Raw genomic sequence first — 24,325 nt, 5'->3', positions numbered from 1 at the left:
CTCACACCTCTAGAGAATCTCAGCTGTGAAGCAGGTCATTGCTAACCTGTGCATTGCTAACCTGGCAGCAGACCCAATCCAACACGGTGGTCCGTGATGCACACAAAGCAAAGGACTCAGCACAACCCAACCCTGCCTGCACGCACCTGCCTTCCCCATCGGCAGCCTGAGAACCAGGAGCACCTCGTTAAACCAAGCCCATGGCTGGCAGGGCTTCCCAAAGGTGTAACAACTCCCTCCCTGCTTTGTTTATGCATTACATGATGGCCTGGTTATGCACCTGAATGACAGCACCTTGCTGGGCAGCAGGTCTGGGAGTGCTTTAAAAGGACCTACCAAGTTCTGATAAATCGCTAACACTACTGGAATGAAGAACTTCTCAGGGACATGGTGCTCCTTAGCAGAGATCAGGCAGGTCAGAATAGTACAAACGCTTCAAAGTCTGTCCTCGACCAGATACTGATTCTGGAATGCCACCACACCAGAAAAACCCAAAGGTCAGCTCTTATCTAAGCATGATGTAAACATGTCTTTGTCTCTTTTGGGTGCTCCTGCTTCAATCTCCAAGGTGGTTGGTGACCTGGCTACTCACGGCCAGCAGGCTCCGAGACACTGCTGGTGGCACAACTCTCACTAAAGGTCTGGAAGCAAACAGCAGATCTTCTGGGGGGAAGGCAGGGGCATCCATAAGCAATGCAGAACCAAGGGATGGTGACTGAGCAATGAGAAGTGTACAGAATCACAGAATTGCTGGGGTTGGAAGGGACCTCTGGAGATCACCCAAGGTAGGGTCCCCTAAAACAGGTTACAGGAACACATCCAGGTGGGTTTGGAATGTCTCCATTACACATTTAGATATTCTGTCTCTCTATCAAAATTAAAATAATCAGGGTTCATGCCTTCCTTCTAAAGAAGTAAATTCAGAAAGACGAAAAATCCAGCCCTCCGTGAGCAGCCCCTGCACTCACACTAATGCACAACAATGGCTCCGTACCATCGGCTGGCCCAAGGCAGCTTCCCAGTGGAAAACTCAGCTCTTCCTTCCTGCCTGCTAGCACTGCTGGACAAGAATGGTATTTAGATGTGCTCACAAGCTTGTACCAGCTCTTAAGGTTGACTTGAGGAGCTCCACGAACAAGCAGCAACACGCACTGAGCCTCAGCAGTGCCAGAGCTCGGGGCTGATGCCACAGCACCCATCCAACAGGACGGTCAGTGCCGGGACACGGCTCATTACTGAATACCTGCAGGCACCAACTTTACACGGGGTTTGGTGGGCCTGGCCTAGATGCCAGTGTGCATACACACCAGCTTCTGAACCCAGAGACAATAGAGGGATCAGCCTTTTTATTAGCTTTCGAATCTTTGGCTTTTTAAGAGTATACTCGGAATGTGAAGGGATGACTAACGCAAAGGGCGGAAAAGTCAGCAAAGAATTTCACACACCGTGTCTCTGAATGCCGCACTTCCTCTTGGGATTAAGAGGAGTGGCAAAGAAACTTCACTTTGCTAGACAACACGTGAAGCCATGAAACCCACAATATGGGAAATTTAATATTATTTTGGACAGATTTTTAATCAAATGTCTCCTCCGATAACTACTACAAGACTTAGAAATACAATTCTATTGCTAATGCCAACAGTAAGTTTGTGGATGTTATAAAAGAGGAATAAAGTTACTAAACTCTTGTTTCTAACAGCACAAGAACCCCTTTATGTCTACCCAGGAGAGATCACATGATCAGCTAGCTACCGGCTTTGCACTGGGAGAAACCCAATCTCAAGCCACATTTATGACTTCATATGCAGAAATTCATCCTGCGCCACCATCCCAAAACGTAATGTGACATTTAGCTGGAATCTGGTATTCAAAAGCTGTAACATCTGGTTATCAGCACTCACCCACATGAGCACGTTCTCAGAGGATGCTGAAGTTACCAAGTGCCCACTGTTCACATCCACCCAGCTCAGCAAAATCTGTGTCACACAGCCCTCAACCAGTCACTAACACAGTCCAGACAACAGGTACCCAAATGCATTCAGTGATTTCTCCAGAGAGATCTGAAGAATCCCAGGACAGTGCAGGAATGCAGAAGTCCTGGTGACTATTTCCAGCCTGAAAGGGAAAGCCACTGGCATTCCAGCCAGGACCCCTGTGTCCCCGCAGGGACCTTTTTGTCGACCGTAGTGATACTTCACAGACTGAGGTTCAACACATCCATCGGGGGGGAAGAGACCATCTACTGATGCAAGCAAGATTTCACACAGACTAGAGACAGAATATGGCCTTTTAAGAGATTTTTGCAAAATACTGTGGTATGCACTCCCAGGGAAAATTCTGGGTTTGGAACAAAAATTTCCCTTCTTCCCTGACCTGTCTCAAGACCTTTTGCCTTGCCAAGGATCTTCCTCCTCCACACACAAAATGACACCTAATACTTATGCAAACAGCATCCAGTTAACAACACAATTATGAAGCTGTTGTCATCATTTAATGCAACTCACAGACAAGAAGAAAATTCCCAGCAGTAATTTCCCAGATTCAAGAAGAAAACACACTCGTTTCACACTTCCGCTGGCACTTGAACCAAATCCTGAGTACTTTTTTCCAGGCAGGCCATTTAACAAATAAAATAATTCCCCAATCATAAATATGCTGTCGGCTACACAGATTCAGACTGGCCTTACTTTACACAACAGGTTTACAATAAATATTCCCATTGTAAAACAACAAGCATTTCCTTTCAGGAGACAGGACCAAAGCATCTTGGTGAGAACTGCTAATGGCATTCCAGGTTTGTATCTGCAGCTCACACTACTCCAGCCAGCCATTATTTCCACAATTTGCTGCTCCAAAAGCACCAAAGACTATTTCCAGTAAGCATGAGGAATTTTATCTTGTACATGCTGCAAACCACACCACACTGGTTTTAACAATTCTTTGACCCAAGACCGTCCAAAATTTAGTGCTCCTACAAAAACCGTATTTCTATCTGCCACCTTCCACCTTGCTCCCCACCACCAAAAGGAAACAAGTGAGTGCTACTTACAGTGGTACGTGGGGTTGTTCTGGGTCTGCTTTGGTCAGTTCCTCTTCTTCAACGTCCGACTCTCCCCCCGAGCTGCTGTCAGTGACATCCGAGTCAAAGGCCTGCTCGCTGGATCTCAAGTTGGCCATGCCACTGGCCGTGAATCTCTCCAGTTCCTCTGATATTGAATCACTCTTCAGGAAGTTGCTCAGGCCTTCTGAAGTAACTGTCTCGCTCGCAGCTTTCCTCAAGGCTGCTTCTGCTTTTCTGGTCAACATCAGCTGGCTCCGATGCCTCAGGGGGTCCAAGGCTGGAAGCTTGCTCAGCGTTTTCTCCAAGAAGCCGCCCAACTGCTGCTGGATGTGTCTCTCCACCTGCTTCGCCTGCACCACCTGCAAGCGCTTCTGCAGCCGCCGGGCTCGGCTCTCAATGTCTGCCTGACGCCGCAGCAGGGCCCTCGTCCTCATCTCGGAGTCCAGAGCGCTGTGGTGACCAGCCAGCACAGAAGGTTTCTGCTCCTCCAGCTTACTGCTCCCCAGGTCAGAGCGGCTCGCGACACCGGGCACCCGCATGTCCCCACTGCCGCCCTCGAGCACCCACTGCTGCTCTGCGGAGTTAAGGGAGGATTTATTTGCAGTGCTATTATTGCTAAAGGGAGTTGCGTGCTCTGCATCAAGGCTTCTATGTGGAAGAGTGCAATTGGTCAACCCGGTCTTCAAGTCCCCCAGTTCAGAACCTCCTGTATTATAGTCAACAGTCTGGAGGGCAGCAGAAGGAGAAGCACACTTCCCACCATTCAGAGAACTAGAGTTTTCATGGTCTGAATTGGTACTTTTGGCCAATTTCTTGGCCAAGCCATTCACAGGCGCTTGTGGGAGAGGTGGCTGGCTATTAGTACTCATTGTTTTTAGATTCTCCAAAGTGAATTCCAACACTGGTTGCCTCCCCAACAGATCACTTGTTTTCAAAAAGGACTGAGATAAGAGAGAGTGAGATTTAAGGACTGTCTGCTTGTTGAAGACTCCTTGCAGCTTCAGAGGCTCTTTTGAAGAGACAGATGTTACATCCGAGCAGAGATAAGAGGCCACTAGCGGCTGCAGCTTGCCCAGCTCTTCCTTCGTGGGGTTGTTTCGGAAATCTAGACTGGGATCCTCCGGAGCAATGGCTTTCCTTTTGGTGCCGTTGGCAGCCAGGAGGATGTTGTTGGCGTTGCCGTTGCTCTCGGCACTGCCAGGCGACAAGGTGGAGGACGGGGGAGCCAGCTTGAATCGGATGTGGTGAGCTTCGGCTGCTGCGTCAGTGAGAGCGGGCGCCATCGCAGCCATTCAGCACAGAGACACGGGAAGTCCAGCCTCTCCCGCTGCCGAGGCCAGCTCCACTGCCTCCCACTGCCGCTCCCGAGGGCAGCCTGCACAGGGAAGGCAAAGGACACAGTCAGGCGCTGCACTCGGAGGAAATAAATCAAACACTTTGCACAACGGCAGCGAGATGCGGACGCGACGCTTGCGCTTCGCCACGCTGAGCGCGGCCTCCTCCCCCCGGGAGCCCCAGCCGCGCTCAGCAGAGCCAGGCAGGCACCAGGGAACAGAAACAGAACACACAACCCTCCAGAACCCCAGGATCTCCCACAGTTAGTGCCTGCCTGTAACTGCTACTCCCATCTTTCAGTTTATCCGTGAGCACAGCAGAACCCGTCCAGGCCTCCCTGAAAGCTCCAGCGCTGGATGCTCCTATTCTTCAATGCCAGCAGCTCACCAGCTTCATCATTAAAATCCCTGAGCTACACCTATGGAACAGTTTTCAGTGCTTCTACTGCCAGCTCAGGGGTCTTAAAAATGACAGATTTGACTATAACATGTAACACAGACAGGGCTTGAGGGGAACAAATCTCCATATGCTTAAACTCCCAGTGGCAGAAGAAACCCCACCGCTTCCCTGAAACCTGGATTTCAAAAAAGTCACACTCTGGTGTATATGAAACCTACTTTCCCAGAAGTACACTTCCCAATGAGCCAGGTGATTTCCAGTGTTAGCAATTCCAATTTCTCTTTCAAGAGCATGGATAAAGATTAACCCACACATGCACGGAGGAGTTCTACACTGACTGTCAGAGTAAGCCTGGGTTTAATTCAACTACGGCAAACAAATTAAAGAAATAACTAAAGACTCTTAGTTTCTCTACAGTGCAGCCTCTTCCCATCCAATTTCAAGTCTCTGGTCATTCACCCACTCTCCTTACCACTAAAAGTGTCAGTGTTTTTAAATGCCTTTTTAAATTGCATTCAAATAACCCACAGGACTGGCTGTGCTGCCAGTGAAACAGTTACTTGATTTTCCTTTTACTGCTGAAGTTATTTAGCATCTTCATAAGATATTTCACATCAACTTAATAATAAAAAAAAAAGTTGCCCTGATCTCTTGCCTGATAAACCAATCCTTTAATTTCACATAAATTTGCATAAGCTTGTTGTAGCTGTTCATTAACACGCCCCAATGACCAAATTAATGCACCACTTTACAGGAAAAGCAAGGACTATCTGAAGTTTTAATATGTTTAACAAGGAAAATTTCACAGCCAGTTTTGTTTCTAGGTTCATCCAGTTGCTCCCAACATCAGATTCAGGTGCTTCTCTGGAACAGGGACCAAAAAGACATCAAGGCTGGAAATCAAAGTACTAGAACCTGAATTTTTGTGAAAAGTCAGAGTCGAGTTACAGAAACAAACCCACATTCCCATGGAGGGAAGGCTCAAAATTAATTGCTCTGTGTGGTTTCCAATGAGTACATACATTGGTCAGCTGTCCGGCCCCTCACCAAGTCCAAAATACAAACCCTTCACAGTCCTAGAATCCCAAAATGATTTGGGCTGGAAGGCACCCTAAAGCTCTCCTGTTCCACCACCACTCCCCTGCTGCCCACCCTGGGGGACCAGCGCAGGGCACGGGGGTTCTGGGATTTGTCATGTCCCACCAGTCCTTCTCCCCAGGCTGCTCTCCATCTGTTCATCCTCCAGCCTGGGCTGGCCCCGAGGGTGTCCCTAGCCAGCGACAGCACCCTGCTGACAGTCCTTCTAACTCACTCTCCATAAAATCCAGTTAGGTGACACACAAGGAGGAGACAGAGAAGGAAGGATACACTCCCAGAGGAACCCACTTTAAAAAAGCTGCTGCAGCAGAAATATCAAGATGCTGGAGGTGGGTTCAGGCTTCCCAAGTCCCCAACTCACAGAACTTACAGTATTCTGTAATTGACTACACTTTATCCTTACTAAAAAAGGATCTGCATGTCTAAAAGTTTAGGCCACACTCACTGAAAATGGCTTTTAGTCACCATTTGGGTCCATAAATAAAAACTGAACATGCCTATTCAGGGAAGAAAGAAAAAAAAGGAACTTGCAGGGAACTTTCCACTTGTAACTAAGACACCCTTGGGAGAGGAGGGAGGAAGACTGTCAGAATAAAGACTTCCCCCACTCCAGCCTCCTTCCAAGACCTTCACTGAAGACACACACACTGGGAATGACTGCCCCTAACAGATTCCCAGTTCTGCAGAAACATGTGGGTTTCCCTTCCAGAGGGAACTCTGGCTCAGGGCTCTCCACCACAGTTACCAGGAGACATCCACAGTGGCTTTGGAAACACCCAACTGCAAAAAGGGCAGAAACTCCTCCCCTTGGTGCTAAATGACTCCTCATGAACATAGCTGCACTGCACTGCAGCCAGTCAGGACTTTGCAGGAGATGCAGGCTGAAGAGAGTTAATTTGTAGGTCATCAACTTAAATTAACAGAAGTGGGAAACGGAAGCAAAACTTTGACACTGCTTTTTCCTCCGGGTTAGCAAACCCACTTGAAAACAGCAAATCCTCCTGCAAAGCTGCTACAAACCTCCTCAGCTCCACTTTTCGTCGAGTGGACAGCATTTAGAATACTTTGGAAGCTGGGAAAGCCTCCCCTAAGAATAAGGCTTTGTTCTAGTAGCTTAAAGATGACCTCCAAAAATTATTTGGTCTATTTTTTGTATTTTAAGTCCTTATAAACTCTCTGCGTGCTGGACAGCACTGGCTTCTCTAATACTGAATTAAAGCTCAACTTTTATGAGCAACCCCTGGAAAAGACATTAAGGAACATTTGTAAGCATGTTCCCTCCCTCTGCTTGTAAGTGTGGGTTGTTATTAAAGCTGTATTACATTTATCAGGAATTTCTTCCTAACAGGGAACTGGAGAGGAGAAGGTGTTAAGGCATCTCTGAGGAAGGAGAATAAAGAAAAGGAAAGGTCACAGAATGGGAAGGGAAGGTCATTCACACAGTCTGAGGAACTTTCAGAGCATTCTGCCAAGTCTCACAATAACTCCAAGAATTATCCCCAATCTATTGCCTGCTCCTGGGACCCAAACAGTGCTGGCAAGTTCTACTGAAACTGCTGTCAGCCACCAGTATGAGCAGATCCATGTGAGCACCCACAGGTCCCTTTTTTCACTGTTTCCCTGCCAAGGGTCTTTAATTCCCAGCACTCAAGGTGACACACATGCTGCTCTGGCACAAGCCCTGCTGGTAGAGAACTGCCAGACTGATGGACACTGCTCCAGCTCCACCACCACCGCTCAACCCCAGCCCAGCCTTCAGCAGCCCTGGTGCAACCCCTGTGCTGGGCTTGGCTTGGGAAGGCCCAAGAGGAGCTGCCTCTGCAAGGCCAACGTGGTGTTTACGGAGTGTCTTAAGCTAATTCTGAATGAACGTTCCTCATTTTCCCTTCAGAAGTAGAGCACTGCCAGAGCACTTAGCAGTAATTAACAGAGCCCAGATGAAGGGCTGCAGCAAGCAGGTAAAACCAGGGTAACCCTAACTCGCCCATCTTCCCTCGGTCCCCAGGAGTGCACCAGAGGCCAGCGAGGCAGCAGAGCCACCAAGGCTCCTCAGGGGGCTTCACCCAACACCCCAACTCCTGGAACACTGAGCAGAGGGAGCAGTGGGACACCACTGAGGCAGGAGGAACACACCCAGTCACACTACACCCCGGAGCAGCACCGGCTTATGACAGCCCTGAAAACAATCCCCCGGCCTGCTGACTGATTCAACACCCTCTGCTTCTAAAACCCAATTTTACAATCAGACATTGAAAGGAGAACTGGCTTTCCAAGCACATGATTTTGTGCAGTACCCCAGAAAATAAGCCCAAAACAAACACAGGAAGTTTTGGCTCTCTGAATTCTTTGTGGAAGGAATTTCTTGGAGAGAAAGCAGGCACTGTGCTTCCAGTGAGGGTCATGAGAAACACAGGGAGCTCCGAGCACTGGACACAGGAGGCACCTCTCTAAACTCACTCCAGCTTGCCCCTGGAAGGGCTGTCCGTGCTCTCCCACCAGACATCAATCCCACCGTGGCAGCCAGCTGGATCCATCCCCTGTGCCCTCCATCCCCTGTGCCCTCCATCCCTCCCGGCACTGCTTGGCCACACACATCCACCTCACACATTTATGTTCCTGGGTTACGGATTACCTCCCTGACACGACCCCAAATGCCTGCACTACTGCACCCTGAAACCCCTTCACCCCAAGCTCTGTCCTCCCCAGCACCCATTTCCTGACGCACACAGAGGTGCTGTTAGAAGCAACAGAAGCAAAGGTACCTGAAGGAAGTGAGTATTTTACCAATTCCCACTTCCCCTCTCCTCCCCCACTTCGTATCAACAGTGCAGCCAACTCTCGAGTCCGTGTGGTTACAAATATGTTTCAGTCAAAAAACCATAACAAAGCACACACAAAAAAAACCCCAAACTTGGTAAAACAGTATCCCTCTACACTTGGTTTTGCAAGTAAAACACATCATCTGTGCTAATCTCAGCAGGCAACAACACACAGCAACTCCCTGAGCCCTACAAATTATTTTCCACATCCACAATGTCCATCTACCAAAGTTACAATTGTACATAACAGATTCTCTACATGCCTTTTGTTATCACCTCTCAGCATTTTGTAGTTGTAAGACAGGTGTTTACCAATTTAGAAAGGGATTTACATGAGAAGCAACTCTCAAAGCTTTAATTAAGGAAACGTGACAGGCAAGTACAGGACGATCACCTTATTGATAAGCCAGTTATCACGTGCAGACTGTGTGCTTGCAGTGACCCACATTTGGGGAACAGGCTCTTTTTCTTTTTATATTAATTAAAAAAACCGTTAAGAACATACACAAGAACCACAGGTTTTTACAACAGACACATGAGTACATTCCACAGCTATTAACACTACAGACTTGCACCTAATCTCCCAGGGGAAAATAAGAATTTTAATAGTAAGAACATACCAGAAATATTACTGAGCTCCACTTTTGTTTGTTTCCAAAGAGAAGCCCTCAAGATTAAACTAAAAGCTGCTGTTTCCACTTCCTTGTCCACATGAGTGGCAGGTCAACTCTGAGATCTCCTTCTGCAAGAATAATTCTCTCTTACGCCTGTGAACTATCATTGGATATAAATAAACCAAACCAATTGCATCATCTGAGGTAAAGGAGGTTTCATCAATATGATGTCAGAAAGAAAAACAGAAGCCACAAAGCAAGATTAACTGTCATCACTGCCAAAAAAAAATCTGGAAAAGTGAATAATTAAAAGCAAGAATGCCTTCACCTGGAAAATTAAGTGGCTGGAGATAAAAAAACCCATTGCTCTTAACCTACTCTTCAGAACAAAGTTGCAGTTTAGAGTCAAATTACAAGAAATATGGTTCAAAAATAATAATGGCACATCTGCAGAAAGCAGCAGCCTGTCAGAGACAAAAAAATAAAAAATAAAATAAAATTTTAGAAAGCTTTAATTGTGAAATCCGGGTCTCCCCCATCCAGTATCAGAAAGATTTTGTTTTTCTTTCGCATAATCTGGGCAAGTTGCCCAGGAAATATGAAAAACTGAACTCAGGACTCAGGGAGCAAGTTAAACAAAAACCAGAATTGCCTTTTAATTTTACAGATACATTTTCATTCACTAGGTACAGTCATACCCACCTTTGCTCAAAAACACATAAGAGTTTCCAAAACTCTTAACACCCCCCTGCCCCATAAAATGGCACCACCCCAATACTTTGTATTTTATACTTAGCATTTTAGAACAAGGCAGTGGCTGTCACTACGAAAAGTCCTTTGGAGTGCCTTGGGATAAGTGTCCTCAAGAGGAAACAGCAGCCCAGAGAGGAGCAGAGCTAAGTGTCCCAAATCACCAGACCCCTGCCCAAGCTGGCAGCCAAGTTTAAAGACTTTCTTCTGACTGGTTCAGAGGTTGGATCCTCAGGACAGAGCGCTCAGCGGACTGATCTGAGAGAGCACAGCCCACCACGAGCAACCAGGAACACGGTGACAACAGCTCGGGAGCAGAGACATCGTTTAATCAAAGGTGATGCTCACTCACACATCACAGGTTCGTTTTCACAGCGTAATTACAGCCTGAGCTGGGCTTGCTCTTCCTCATTTAGTGCAAAGCAGCCTCGCAGTAACCTTCCCATCACACCCTCTGTCGCTGCAGACCTTGACAGGAAGCTATAAAGATTTCAGAGAGATGTTTCCTAACGTTTGAGAGCTGAAAATTAGAAATCTTTAAGGTCCACCTTCTGCTAAGGCCTCTGAAGCCCGAAGCAGCTCCCAGTACAGAAATATATATATTTCAATTAAACTTTTCTTTCCATCAAATCTGAAAAAAAATAAGTTTGCAGCAAAAGATTAACTCAGGCACAGATGAGAATGAGGCCTGTTCAGGCTGACAACTACCCTCATTTCCCCTCTTGAGATTTGATTTTGTTACCTTTCTCCCTCATTTTATCAGATAAACAGCACAGTTTCATCACTAAATTCAGATAATTCTGGAGTTCTGACTGCAGTAAGTCTTCCCAACTATTAACATCTCTCATTTCTCCATTTGTCTCACTCTCCAAACTCTGGCAGTCACCTGCTGGCTGCACCTCGTGACAGGAGAGATCCAGACTGGTTTTCTAACTTTCTTTACAAAACCTGAACGAGACCTTGTCCAAACTCTCCTCTTCCAAAAACACAGCTCTGAACTCAGGCCGACGAGGACATGTGCAGGGTTTAATGGAATTATGTTTACTCAAGTTCTGCATCACCCAGACTCTTGCTGATTTGGGTATGACAACTCCTGGCCCAGCTGAGAAAGAACAGAAAGCTTTTATTCCAATTTAAACGATTTGTCACAGAAAACTGCATCCTCAAACATGCAGCCAAACTCCTGTTTACGGGGAAGGATTTTCAAACCGAGTCTTTGCTGCTTTTCATTCCAGATAGACATTGTATTCCTGGAAGTCATGAGCAGGGACATGGTATTTATAAAATGCAGCAACGGAAACGCTGCTTCTCAGATCACCTGCCACTGCAACTGCCCGGTGATCAGAGCTCTTTTTAATGGAAGGATAAACATTGGCAAGAGAGGCAGGCATGCAGAACTTACTCATTATTTGGTCTCATCACTATGCCATCCACCTGAGACCCTTCCAGGAATTAAATTCCCATTTAGACCTAAGCTGACCCACCTGTTTCTCTCACAGTCCAGTTAAAAAAAACTAACAGAAAAATGCAAAATCAGGTGCTGTTTGGGTTCAGGCTGAGATACTCTCAAAAATGGTCCCAGAAAAAGGCAATTTTCCAGTAGAGGAAAATTGTACGGAAGGGGATAGGGGGAAGGCCCAGAAATAAAAATATGTGCTGCCTGCCCTTTCTACCACTCCCCAGGCTTTACCCTTTCCCTTGGGCTGGGCCTAGGAATCCTCAGGCCTTATCTTTACCTCGCTGTCCATTAAGTCTCATCCTCTCTGGAAAAGCCTTTTGAGGTTCCTGAGGATAGGCAGCAAGTGGAGCCCGAGCAGGGAAGGGTGGAGTGCTGGAACTCCAGAGACAGTCTTTGTTCCAGGCGTTCATTAGATAATGGCAGTGGCCTTCACCAAAACACGAGTTATAAACAGGGCAAAAGGAAGTGACTTTGGTCACAGAACCGCTCAGTTTTCACCCCTGCCTTGCATGATGTCACGCTCTCACCAGCTCTCCGGTTACCGGATGATCTCTGAGAGCAAATGGGACTGAAATACAGCATTAAAAAAAAAAAAAATAAAAGGTAAAAGAGGGGAAAAAAGGCGTAAGAGAAAGCCACAGCCACATCTGCCTGGTCATCTGCTGCTTTATCACCTCTGACGAGGGAACACAAGTCATTCCTCATTGCTAAATCATTACAAATCAGCTATAACAGTACCACAACCAAGTTCCACAATTAACTGCTCCTGCAGCATATCAATCCATTAAGCCCCACACAGCTGTGCTACCTTGGCAGTGCGGCTACAGGGAAAAAAACACCGTCCCCATCCCCGCCAAAGCCAGGCCGCCCGTCCCTGGTACACGGGGGCGGGGAACCGAGCGGGGGAACCGGGCTCCAACCCCGGCCCGGGGCTCCCCCGGCTCTGCTCTGCTCCACCGATTTAAAACGCTGCTGACTTCTCAATTAAAGAAAAAAAAAAAATATATAATCAGCTTGACGAGCGTCGCTGTTCCCGTGCCAGAATGGAAATCCAAGAGGATACGCTAAAGCAGGGAAGAGCATCAGAGGTTCCTCCATGAAAACAAAGGCTATAAAAAGGACAAATATGGTTTTAAAGAGAAAACGCCTGTAACGCAGACAGATCCCCGGACTGCCAGCCCCGGCAGAGGGTCAGAGGCACACACAGCCACACTCAGCCCTCACCCAGCCCCAGAATGTTTTATCCCCCCAGCGAGTCCTGCCCGACTTCCCACCCGAGAATCGGGCTTCTTCCTCACCTTATTTTCACGGGCACAAAGCACCCTGTACACAACACATGACATGATGTAACCACCAACACGGCCGTGGCCCAAACCAGTTCAAAATATAATGGTCAGTCAAAACAAATAAAAAAAACCTGCAGTTCCTCCCATATCCTGACCGGTTTCATGGAAAACTACAGTTTGTCATTCAAGTGCATTTTACATAACAGGGAATATAATCTATGGAGTGCCTGCCTTCGGCTCCACCTGGACACAAATTCAAGGAGAGGAGAGATGACACCTCGGTTTGGAAGGTGGGTCAGATTTTTGGGGAGCAAATAAGTTTAGTTCCCAATATATTTAGCTGCTTTATTTTTCCTCCTACATAACCCCCATTTATACCCCAAATGATGGAAATTTCTCCGTAACCAAGCACTGGAAGATGCTAATCCCGTGATGGAAGTAAACACACGTAGGGATCACGGAAAGCATTTCAGGGTAGCCGGACCCATCCAGCATCTTTTGGGGAAAATAATCCTGGATCGGCAGGGCCGGCTCGAAATAAATAAAATACAAAATATGCGGCTGGAAAGTAAATACAGGGAAACGGTTTCGGAGCTCGAAGCCACCTGGAAAATGACGCTATTGTGCACCCCGGGAGCAGGGAGAGCGCCCGGTGACACGGCTCCCGCCGGTGACAGCCCACCGGGATTACCGGCACCGCTCCGCTCCTATTTTCCAGGCGGATTTGGGGCCGCGGGACCTGCTCCCTCCACGCGTTTTGCAAGCTTTGAGGTTATGCAATTTAATTTTTTTTTTCTGTTTACTTTTAAAACTTCGCGTGTGCCCACCCCCCCCACCCCAGCCCCCCTTTCCCACCAGGTTAGAGAACGGTGCCCCCCCCTTCCTCCCCTCCCGTCCGTCCCTTCCCCTCCCCGGGGGCAGCGGCCACGTGAGAGGCCCCGGCCCGACCCTGCGGGACCCCCGGGGCCGGGATTTCGATGTAGAGCGGCGCCGCCGCCCCCCGCCCGCGGCGCGCCCCCCCCCCCCCCGCCCCGGGGAGACGCAGCACCGGGGGCGGCGGGCGGGGGGGGGGGGTGCGGGGCGGCTCTCCTGCCGCGACCCCCGCACTTTCCGCCGCACCGGGGAAGGGAAGGGCAGGGGAGGGGGGGGCTCGCAGAAGTTGGGGCGCGGCGGCGGCGGGGCCCGGCGGGGCGCGGCGGCTCTAACAAAGGGGCGGCGGGGGAGGCGCGGCGGGCGCGGGGCGGCGGGCGCGGGGCGAGCGGCACCTACCACGTGACGAGCGGCGAGCGCGGTCCGGGCGGGCTCGGCCGCGGCGAAACGGGCGCAGTTCGCAAACAAACCAAGCGGGCCCCCCCGGGACGAGGGGCGGCAGCCGCGGCGCCGCCACCCCCGGCGCCCCCCCCGCCCGCCCCGGCGGAACGGGGGATGGGCTCGCCCGTCTCCCTCGGCGGCCGCAGTGCTGGGGGTGGGGGGGGACGGGGGGAGCGGGGCCCCCCCGCCCCCGGGTCGGAGCGCTGGGGCGGAGCGGGCGCTGCGGCGCTTCTCGTCGGCGCGCCCGGTCCCCCCCTGCTCCGGGCGAGCGCGGCGGCGGCGCGGCTCGAAAATGGCGGCCGGGCTCCTTCCCTGCCCTCCCCCTCCCGTCAGCCGGAGAATGCACCGGGGGGAAGGAGGAGGAGGACGGCGAGGAGGCGGGGGGGCGGGGGGCGCCGCCGCAGCGCCCCCGGCGGCCGCGCCGCGCAGCGCAACCCGCGCCCGCCCGCAGCCGGGGGGCCCCGCCGAGCGCCCGCCGCGGCCGCGCGGAGGAGCTGCAGTGCGGGAGGGGAGGGGAGGGGAAGGGAGGGGAGGGGCGGGCACCGGCACCGCCGCCGCCGGCGGGGAGGGAGGGCGGGCAAGGGGAGGGAGGGAGGGAGGGGCGGACCCGCCGCCTTTTGTCCGCCCGCCGCGGCCCCGCCGCTGCCGGACACCGCCAGGGGGAGCCCGCGGCGGCGCGCGGGGCACGCCGGGAGTTGGAGTCCGCCCGCCCACCCGCGGCCGGGGACACGCAGGACACGGCGCCGCAGGGACAACGCTGCTTTAACCGTTTCCTGCCCAAAATGCGCGGCACTGCCCCGCTCTGCCACCGCAAGCTCGCTCCCCGGAAAAATTAAAAAAAAAAAAAAAACAAAACTTTCGCCGTTTAAGCGTTTCCCCGCCATTCTGCACGTCACGCTCTCCCGTGGCCACCCGCAGCCCCGGGGGCTCGCTGCTGCTCCTGCCACGGTCCCCAGCTTTACCGGCAGGAAATCTGCGCAAAGGCGGCACGCAGCCCCCGCCGGGCTCGGGCTGGCCCCGCTCCCGCAGCCCCAGGCTCCAGGCTGGGTTTGGGGACACGCAGCCCGGCAAGCAGGGTGCCTGCTGCTCCCCCCTGGATCCTGCCCCTCCTCGCCAGCTCCGTCACACAGGACACACCAAGAGCAAGAAAGCATTCGCTTGGGACCGCAGAAACCATTTCACCTCTCTGACCTTCAGTCTGGCCACTTGCTGGCGGGTGACGCTGACTGTGCCCAGCGCAGACCCCGGCACTCCCGGGGTGCCACAAACCCGCTGGAAATTCCTGCCAGGCAAAGGCTCTTCCCTGCTCTGCTGCCTCCACAGCAGGAACGCAGCTCTGCCAAGAAAAAAAGTGCTTTATACCATGGTTTGCCTGCAAAGGGAAAGAGCTAGAGCAGTGCCAGCTGTGCTCACCGGGAGAACCTGCCCCGGGGAGCTGCGCTGAGCGAAAAACAAAACCTGTCCTGCTCGGCTGCAGAACTAGGTAAGGAGGAATCCTCTTTCCAGCATGGACAATCCTGGCCTGGATTATGCAGCACACACAAGTTTATTTCCTCCTCGTGATTCGAGTCCCAGCACCACACACGGGAGTTCAATACCACAAAAGCAACTGCAGAATACCCTGAGCTGGGAGGGATCAGAGTCCACTGCTGGCCCTGCACAGGAATCCCACCACGTGCCTGAGCAATGCTCCCCTCCTCTAAAAACCATGTGGAGATACAGAGTCAAGACACCACTGTTACTCTTTAAAATCCAGTATATTGCTCAACAAACCACACCACGGCACTGTCATTACGGCTGGGTTTTCTGGGCCAGGAAATTCACATTTCATCATTTTTCTAAGGGAGTGTGTGACCACCTAGGCTTGCAGCCAGAGCCACCCCAGAGGTCTCTGCCGACCACACAAATGCTCAAAACGCAGCTTATACCTAAGTGTTTTTCCAAGAAAAATATTTAGCTAAGGACAGCAGTGAGACTAAAGCAGGTTTTTCTGCCGTAGCAGGGAACTGCAGACAACCAGCTCCACTCCTGGGCTGTCCCCTGCAGTCCCAGCTGTCCCCTCAGTGATGGCCATTCCCCATCCCCACACACCCCCAGGCTCAGCACTCTCATGCAGCACCTTAAGAAAATGGGTGTAGAGACCTTGAGCACGGGTTTAAGTCAGTGATGAAACAGTGCCAAGGAGGACAGCAGGGCAGTGTGTTATCAGCAGCCCCACGTCCAGCACCCAAAGGGGTCACACAGTGAACGCTGTCTATTCTTAAGGGTAACAAAAATACCTTTTCTAAAAGACAATTGCACGGGGAACTCAGCAGCTGCACATTCTGTCCTGATGTCCTCGTCTCACTTGGAGAGAACTTCAGGAACACAGCGATGGCATGCAAACCTCTGGTGTTATTGGTTTTTTAATCTACCTTGAATTAGAGCTCAGCTAAAAAGCAGAAGTAGCAACAAATGCGGTTTTATACTGGAACAGAAGAGTGAGGACAATCTGTTGTGGAGGAAGTTAAAAGAAATTCCTGTGCAATAAAGCTTCTGATATTTTGTTCACTGTGCAGTGCAGGACCTTCTGCTGAGGCCCAGACCAAGAGCCCAGATTCCAGCCTGACATTCCAGTACAGGTCTGGATCTTCCTGCAGCACAGACACAGCTGCAGCTTCCATCGTCCAGCCTCACCTGGAGATGAGTAGGAAAAATTGCTGTGCAGTGTAAAATTACACAGCTTTGGCCTCTGACACGTACCTTCTATGGCCCTGCCAGTCTCAGTTTTGCACTCCAAACTGTGCCACAACTGGTCACCTGGCCACTCCTGGACCAGCCACCTACCTGTCCCTCACACAGGATGTTCCTGATCTGGAGATGCTCCCCATGAACAAGAGCAGCTCTCCCCAGTGAAGCCCCATTTTTACAGCATCATCCTTTGACTTGTCCTCTTCTGCCAAGCATCCAGAACACTCAAACCACAATATCTGGTGAGGGCTGTGTACCCAGCTACTCACACATAATTGTTACCTCATCTTTCCACCTATTAATCCTCATTACTTGCTCTGATTGGACCTGCCTCAGAAATTTAGTAGTCCCTATACAATAAGTATATGCATATTTGTACATAAAATAACTCTTAAGTGTTATTATTTATGACTTTTGAGCCTAAAACCATGCTGTTTCAGTTTGGGAAACATCCTGAATGTGGGAAAGGTGGATGGCCACTAAAAAACACAGTGATTAGACTCTACCTGCTCTTAATAACAATACTTCCTATGACAAGTCCAGCATGGGAGAATCAGAGCCCAGGCAACCACAGGGGAATGGCAACGGGAAGGAGAAGGCAGCGAGTCCCCGTTCTGTGAGCATGGCACAGCCAGAGCAGCACATTCCCCTGGGAAGGAGCAGGCAGGGCTTCCTGCTCCTCTGCTCCCACAAACCTCCTGCGGGTAATGAGCTTCACAGAACCCAAGGGCTGGAACTGAGCTGGTCTCTTCTGTGACAATAAAACACTGCAAACTGTGACAACAAAACACTGCAAACTGTGACAATGCCAGGCGCCAGGAGCTTGAGCACAAGTCGGGGGGGTACCAGTGAGAACAGCCCTCAGACAGGTCCCAGCAGAGCTGTAAAGCAATTCAACTTGTGACACGCTCAACACACTCCAAAAATCAAGGTCCAGCAAGATCCTCCCCTCCAGAAGCAAAGGCCCCTGAGCAGAGCTGCCGAGGGATGCAGCAGCCGGACGCCCCGAGTGCCCCAGCAGCCCAGCCCACGCAGGCACTGCTCCTTCCCCCAGCTCCTGCCGGCTCACGGGAGGCACAAAGGATCCAGGGCACCCTCCCCTGCCCTGCTCCAGCAGGGAAGCCCTGCCGGGCCCTCCCGCAGCCTCCCAGCCACCACCCCAAACCAGCACCTTCGCCCCATCGCACAGGGCCCGCAGCTCTCTGAAATCTTACTGGGTTTTCTCCTCCACAGTTTTCCAGACTGCAGCATGAGACCGAGGAGTTGGCATTTAGGATGGGGACAAACGGGACGCTCACAGGGCTGACAACACCCCAGTGCCCACGCGGGTGAGGCTCCACGCAGCCACACACCAAACCCCAGCACGTCAGCATGTGGCACTTTGGAAATGAAGACAAGTCTGCAGAGAAGTTATCTCCTAATTCCCACCACTGTCAGCAGGAGCTGTAGTAACACAGATTTCCAAGGTATTTCGTGGTAACCTCCAAAACCCACAACAGGGAGATTTAATTCCACTTTAAAAGCCCACAGAACAACTCACTGTTATTCTGTGTACAAAGAGCAAGAGCTTTGCTGCTGTGTTGGCCGACTGGAGATCAGATACCACAGCAGATTCGGGTAAGGTCAGTGTGAACGGATTGAGATAAGATTTTTGGTTTTCCCATTACAAGAGAATTTGTCTAAATTCAGCCTCAATAATTGGCCTAAAGTCAGGCTGCTTTGGCTTGTAGATTTACGAAAAGAGGGAAATATCCTTCCCTTTAGCACTTCTCTTCAGGTTTTATTCAGCTGCACAGAACTCGATTCCTGTACCTGAGTGTTTAGGACACATTTTTAATGTGTAATAATATCAGCAAGGCAAGAGATCACTTTTCTAAAGGAGCATCAGCAAAGCCCCGCCAGGCTCCACTCCGGACCCAGGAGCACCACGGCTGCCTCACACACAGGGAGACCAGAGGAACAGAAATGTGAGCAGCAAACTCCAGCTTTAGACCTTTGGTTTTTACAGGACAAAGCCCCTCTGACAGGTGTACACAGAAGTCTTTTGATACTATAAATACATACGTAAACCAGATCAAAACAGCAAGTTAAAAGGACCTCATAGTGTAAACCTGGGGTTTAAGGATGAACATAATAAAGAGAGGAAAAAATAAAAGCAGGAGTTCTTTCTTTTTCTGGGCAAGTCATGCCTTGATATCTTGATGCTGCTGCACACAAGCACAGGTAACACCTGTAAATACACACACATGCTCCCAAGAGGAGCCCCGAATCTCTTCACTACAGGCATTGGAATGGCTTTGGAGAGAGAAACACCCTGTACGCACACACAGGATGAATCCACGCTTCCAGCCATAATACCAAACCTCCATTTTAAAGTTCTGCATCAGCCAAGAAACTACGTGCAGGGCTCCAGCGTCATCCTGCACGGTCAGGAACCAACGCAGCACCTGCCAAGGCACCTGAGCACACCCGAGCGGGCCGGCGCCGGGCACCGGAGAGCCCCGAGCACCCGGGTCAGCGGGGCAGACGGGACGTACCTTGCTGGGCATCTTGGCCAGGCCCATCCTCACACCTGCGCTCCAGGTGGGCAGCCCGGGGACGGCCTCCGGATCCTTCCAGCCTCCGCCTCCGCCGGCGGGATGTAAGTTTCTTATTTATTTACTCGAGGAGGTGGGAAAGTCCGGGAGCTGGGGACAGAAAGGGCTGTCACAAGGGGGCCCCGCCGCCCCCTCCCACCGTTACCTCCATCCCGCCGCGGGCCGGCCGGCGGGGCCGGGCCCGGCAGCGCTCGCAGCGCGGCCCGGGGCGCCGGGGGCTGCCCCCACCCCCGATCCTTCTCGAAGCCCCCCGGGCCCGGCCTCGCTTCCCCGGGCTAAAATGGAGGCGCGGGGCGGGCGGGGGGGACCCCGCTCCGCACGGAGCCGGCCGGGCCCGGCCCCCCCGGGGCAGCGCGGCGGGGCGGAGCTCTCCCGGCGCCCCGGGCCCGGCGCCCGCCGCGACCCTGCCCGCGACCCCCAACTCCCGGGCGGGAGCAGCCGCCAGCCGCCACCACCCCCCCCCCCCCCCCAGCCCCGCCGCGGCCCGGCCCCCGCAGCCAAGTTGCGGGACGGCGGGGCCGGGGCCGCGGCCGGCGCTGCCCGCGGGGGCAGGGGCCGCGACCCCCGGGCCGTGCGCGGCGCCCGCGGCGCCCCCCGCCCGCTGCGCGCCCCCCGCCCGCTCCTACCTGCGCCGCTCCGCCGCCTTCAAGCGGGGACCTTCCGCCCTCCCCCGCGCCCATTGGCTGCGCGCGGGGCATGGGCGCGCCCCATTGGCTGCGGCCGCGTCAATCAGCGCGGGGGGCGGGGCGGGCGGTGATTGATGCGGTGCCGCCGCTCGGCCCCTGCCCCGCGCCCCCCCCCGCCCGCCGCCCCCCGCCCCGGGACCCCCCCGCGCCCCCGGCACCGGCCCCGACGGCGGGTCCCGGGCGCGCCCCCGCCCCCCCGGGGCGGCCGCGGATCCGGCCGGGCCGCGGGAGCGGCGGGCGGGGGGCGGCGGGGGCGGCCCCGGGTGCGGGGAGGGGGTCGGGGCGAGGGGGGACACGGGGCGCTGGTGTCCCGCAGGTGGCACCGGGGCGGGAGCCGGGGGACGCGTGGGGCGTCCCGCGGGCCGCAGGCCACCCGTGCCCCGTGCGGGGCGCGGGTCCCGCAGCGGGCAGAGAGCTGCCGGGGGAGCGGAAGGCGCCGCCGGGACACCGAGCCCCGGCGCGGGTGACGAGGGCTGCGGTCCCGCCGGGGACAGCGGGCCCTGGCCCACGGATGGCACCAGGCCCGTGTCCCACAGGTGACGCAGGGCCCGTGGCCCCTGCGTGGCCCTGGGCCCGTGTCCCGCCGCTGCCGCGGGGCCCTGTCCCACGCGGGCCAGCGGGGCTGTGGCTCCGCCGGCCCGTGGCCCCCAGCGAGCCCAAGGCACGGGACTCACATCGGTCCCTTGGGAGCCACACGCTGCTGGCCTCAGGGCCATCGCACCGTCATCTCCTCCTAGACACAGAAAACTTCTCTTCCAGTGGCTGCTCCTGCCCGCTGCTGCTGCCACTCTTGCTTTTTCAATTTTTTAGTTTTTAGCCCAGTCACGGGACAGGTTTAATTCCAATAAAAGACTCAACTCTGTGTCCCGCAGGCCAAAAAGCAGGTGAGCTCCTTCACTCCTCACGGGTGGTCCAGGGCAATGAGAGTCACTGTTTCCCTTTGGCACAGCAGAGCTGGGGAGAGGATCATCCTGGAATGGTTTGGGTGGGAAGGGACCTCAGAGCCCAGCCAGTGCCACCCTGCCATGGCAGGGACACCTTGCACTGTCCCAGGCTGCTCCAAGCCCTGTCCAGCCTGGCCTTGGGCACTGCCAGGGATCCAGGGGCAGCCACAGCTGCTCTGGGTACCTGTGCCAGGGCCTTGCCAAACTGAGTAAAGAATTTCCTCCTAACATCTAATGTAATCCTCTCCCATGTTAAAAGTGACTCCCCCTCTTGTTGTATCTACCTGTGTAAAAGGTTACTCTCCCTCTTTTTTTCCAAGCCCCTTTCAGGACTGGAAGGAAGTTTGAGATGCTCCAAACACACTTTGAGAGGTGGCCATCCTGGTCCCACACAGAGCAGCTGCAGTCACTGTCCTTGCTCTCCTTCCCCAGGGAACATGAAACAACCAGGTTGTTTTTCCTGGTAATCCAGGAAAATCCAGACTATGACCTTATTCTGAGGTGACAAAGTTTAAAAGCACTGCGATCCCTGCCTTAGAAAAACCCAGTTCTGCTCCATTAGTAATAAAAAGCAGTTTGTGCTCGTGGATCAGCTCTCACTCAAACAAAGTCACAGTCTTGGGCAGAGGGGCAGAAAATAAGATGTTGCAGCAACACAGTCAGTGGTGAGCAAGAGAACGAGTGCAAACCTCAGTAAGATGTAGGTGTTCCTAAACACCTCCTGGTGCTCACCACACGGCTGTGACTCAGCCCTGGAACCATGGACAAATCCAGCTCCATCCCTGCTTTGCCTTTCTCTGGAGGCACCTAAAGCTCAGCCTGCCTAAGCAAAGCCCCTGTCCAGCACTAGGCAGAGCCCAGCTGCATCAGCCAGCCCCAGCCCACACGGAGAGGCTGCAGTGGGGCACAGAACAGCTCGGCTCTCACTGCGGGGCAGGCACTCAGCGACCCCCAGGCAGCAGCAAATGGCCAGGACCGACAGGACCATGGGAGAAAGCAGCGGGGAGCAGCTGGGAACGGGTTCATCTCAGTGTTGCTTGCACAGCCAAACTCAGCTCTCAAAATTTACTGGATTAGGTTGGGCAAAAATGAGCGATAAAAGGTTCAATCCAAGATGCCTACATGCAGCAGGAGGAATTTCTGCACAGCCATGAGCCTTCCTGGGAAGCTTTTCCTCCAGGTCTGGAGCTGTAAGAGACTGTGGTAATTAATTTCTCTGCTGAGCAACAACAGCTGCAGCCACAGGACAGGGACCTGCTGTGGAAGGCAGAAAAAAAAAATAAAACTAACCTGCTCCATACCCAAGAGCTTCTTGAATCTCCTGTTGCTGCAAGATGGAAAGTGAGGATGAGTAGCAACAACTTCTCTGGGCAGCCTGTGCCAGGGCCTCACCAGGCAGGATTTCTCCCCAATATCCCATTCATCCCTGCTCTTGGGCAGTGGATGGACACATGGCAGGACACATTCCCTGGGTCCTGTCCCTCCATCCCTCGGCCCAGGTCCCTCTCCAGCTCTCCTGGAACCCCTTTAGGCCCTGCAAGGGGCTCTGAGCTGTCCCTGGAGCTTTCTCCACTCCAGGTGAGCACCCCCAGCTCTCCCAGCCTGGCTCCAGCCCTGGAGCAGCCCCGTGGCCTCCTCTGGACTCACTGCAGCAGCTCCAGGTCCTTACACCCGGTGTCACACCCACGCCACACCTCCCACCTCACCCAAAATTCCAGCCAGGACCTTGCAGCCCACTTGGAAGGCTGTGGTAGATTTACAGGTGACACATGGAGGTTCAGGTAGCACAGGACAGAAAAGAGCCCTGTGCACCCCAAGGTGCCCTTAAACCTTTCCCAACCTCTGAAGGACAAATCCCACCCCTGACCCAAAGCACCTGGGGCTAAGCCTGCTTTTAAAAGTAATTTATTTGGATTTTCCACATCCTTTCATGAATTGCAAATATATTAACAGAAAAGACTTTTTTCCCCCTAGGACTGTACAATTTTTGAAATTAAAAAAAAAAGATCAAGAAAAGCCAAAAAAAAAAAAAATCAAGGACAAATTACATTGTTTCAATGCAAATAGTAACACCACACCCACACTTTGCATTCTTCCATAGTTTTGTTGTAAGAAAATGACAGTTCCCTAATTCTCTTCAGTGAACACTTCCTCACCTGCCTGCCAGTGCCTCCATGCTCAGCCTCTTCCTCTCTGTCCCTCCTCAAAGAGCCAAATTTTAGTCCTTCAATACTAATTTTGTGGTTTTCCTTAGAACATAAAATAGCAGCAAGGGCTAAATGTGACCCTGGATTTTTGGGAAAAAAGAAAATAAGGTAGGATGAACATACAAAGTCAGGAATGTTTTTACGTATTAAATCTTCCAAATAGCAGAAAACATCCTTTGAACAGCCCAGCTCAATTAAGAGCTTTTTCCAAGGGGTTGAAAGTTTTACTGCAGTTTTCAGGGAGCAAATACAAAGGAAAAAAGGCCCCACAATTCCTGGATCTCTGGTCCCACATGAACAACATTTGTTATGGAAAATGAAATACACCTGCTTCCTCCTGCTTTTTGTTTAGGAAATATGCTGGGAACCAAAAGGAAGCCAATTAACACGGTAATTAGTGGCATTCCACAAGTGCTGCCTGCAGACCTTACCAGGAGGTGCTGCTCAGACTCCTCTGGTGAGGGATGTGCTGGGAAGCTGCCACAGCTGGAGCTGGAAAACCACAGCAGGAGAGGCACAGGAGCCGGGCCTGGGAGCCCTGCCCTGGGTGCAGACCAGCTCCAGGGAAGCCTGAGCCCTGTGTCTTCCCCAGGGAAGGCTCTCCAGGAAGGGGCAATCACCCCAGGGCACCCTCAGCCCCAGGAATCCCTGTGAGATCCTCGCTCCAGCCCAGACGTGCCTCGATCAAACATCAGTCAATCCATCAGCCTTCCAGACCCAGCTGATCAAAGTGCAGGACACAGGCACAGGGCTCATTTAACCTCTTAGTTCCACAGATTTAGAGGGGTTTTTTCACCCTATGAGGAGAATCGAAGCCTATTTTTCACTGCCCATCCTCCTACTTCAAGAAAACCCACCGAACCACAAATTCTATTTTGGCTCAGAACTTGGGGATGATTTTTCAAAGGATAAAGGTGTCCATGTGGCTCTTGACCAGAGAGAGGCTGGGACAGAGGAGGTGCCAAGTGGACAAGGACAGAATTCAAAAGAAATTGAAGTGTAAAGGAAACTAAGAGACACCTAAAAACC

General features: G+C 52.5%; 1 protein-coding gene across 4 annotated transcripts in view; it reads right to left on the bottom strand.

The window, feature by feature from the left end:
• The window catches only part of KANSL1 (KAT8 regulatory NSL complex subunit 1), an 81,345-nt gene extending 61,581 nt beyond the window's left edge, over positions 1–19,764 (bottom strand). The window contains exons 1-2 of one of the 4 annotated variants that reach the window (XM_068211847.1): positions 19,400–19,764; positions 3,050–4,436 (exon numbers count right to left, since the gene is read on the bottom strand). In XM_068211847.1, coding sequence (XP_068067948.1) covers positions 3,050–4,353 — 1,304 coding nt within the window. In that variant the 5' untranslated portion in view covers positions 4,354–4,436; positions 19,400–19,764. Of the gene's footprint in view, positions 1–3,049; positions 4,437–14,090; positions 14,449–19,399 lie in introns of those variants that run through there. The other 3 variants (XM_068211845.1, XM_068211849.1, XM_068211846.1) reach the window with 3 other exon arrangements.
• Between the last annotated feature and the right edge of the window lie 4,561 nt (positions 19,765–24,325).

The sequence above is a fragment of the Anomalospiza imberbis genome, chromosome 22 (genome assembly GCF_031753505.1).
Source record: "Anomalospiza imberbis isolate Cuckoo-Finch-1a 21T00152 chromosome 22, ASM3175350v1, whole genome shotgun sequence".
Taxonomy (NCBI): Eukaryota; Metazoa; Chordata; class Aves; order Passeriformes; family Viduidae; genus Anomalospiza; species Anomalospiza imberbis.
This window is presented reverse-complemented; position numbering and strand designations above follow the sequence as displayed.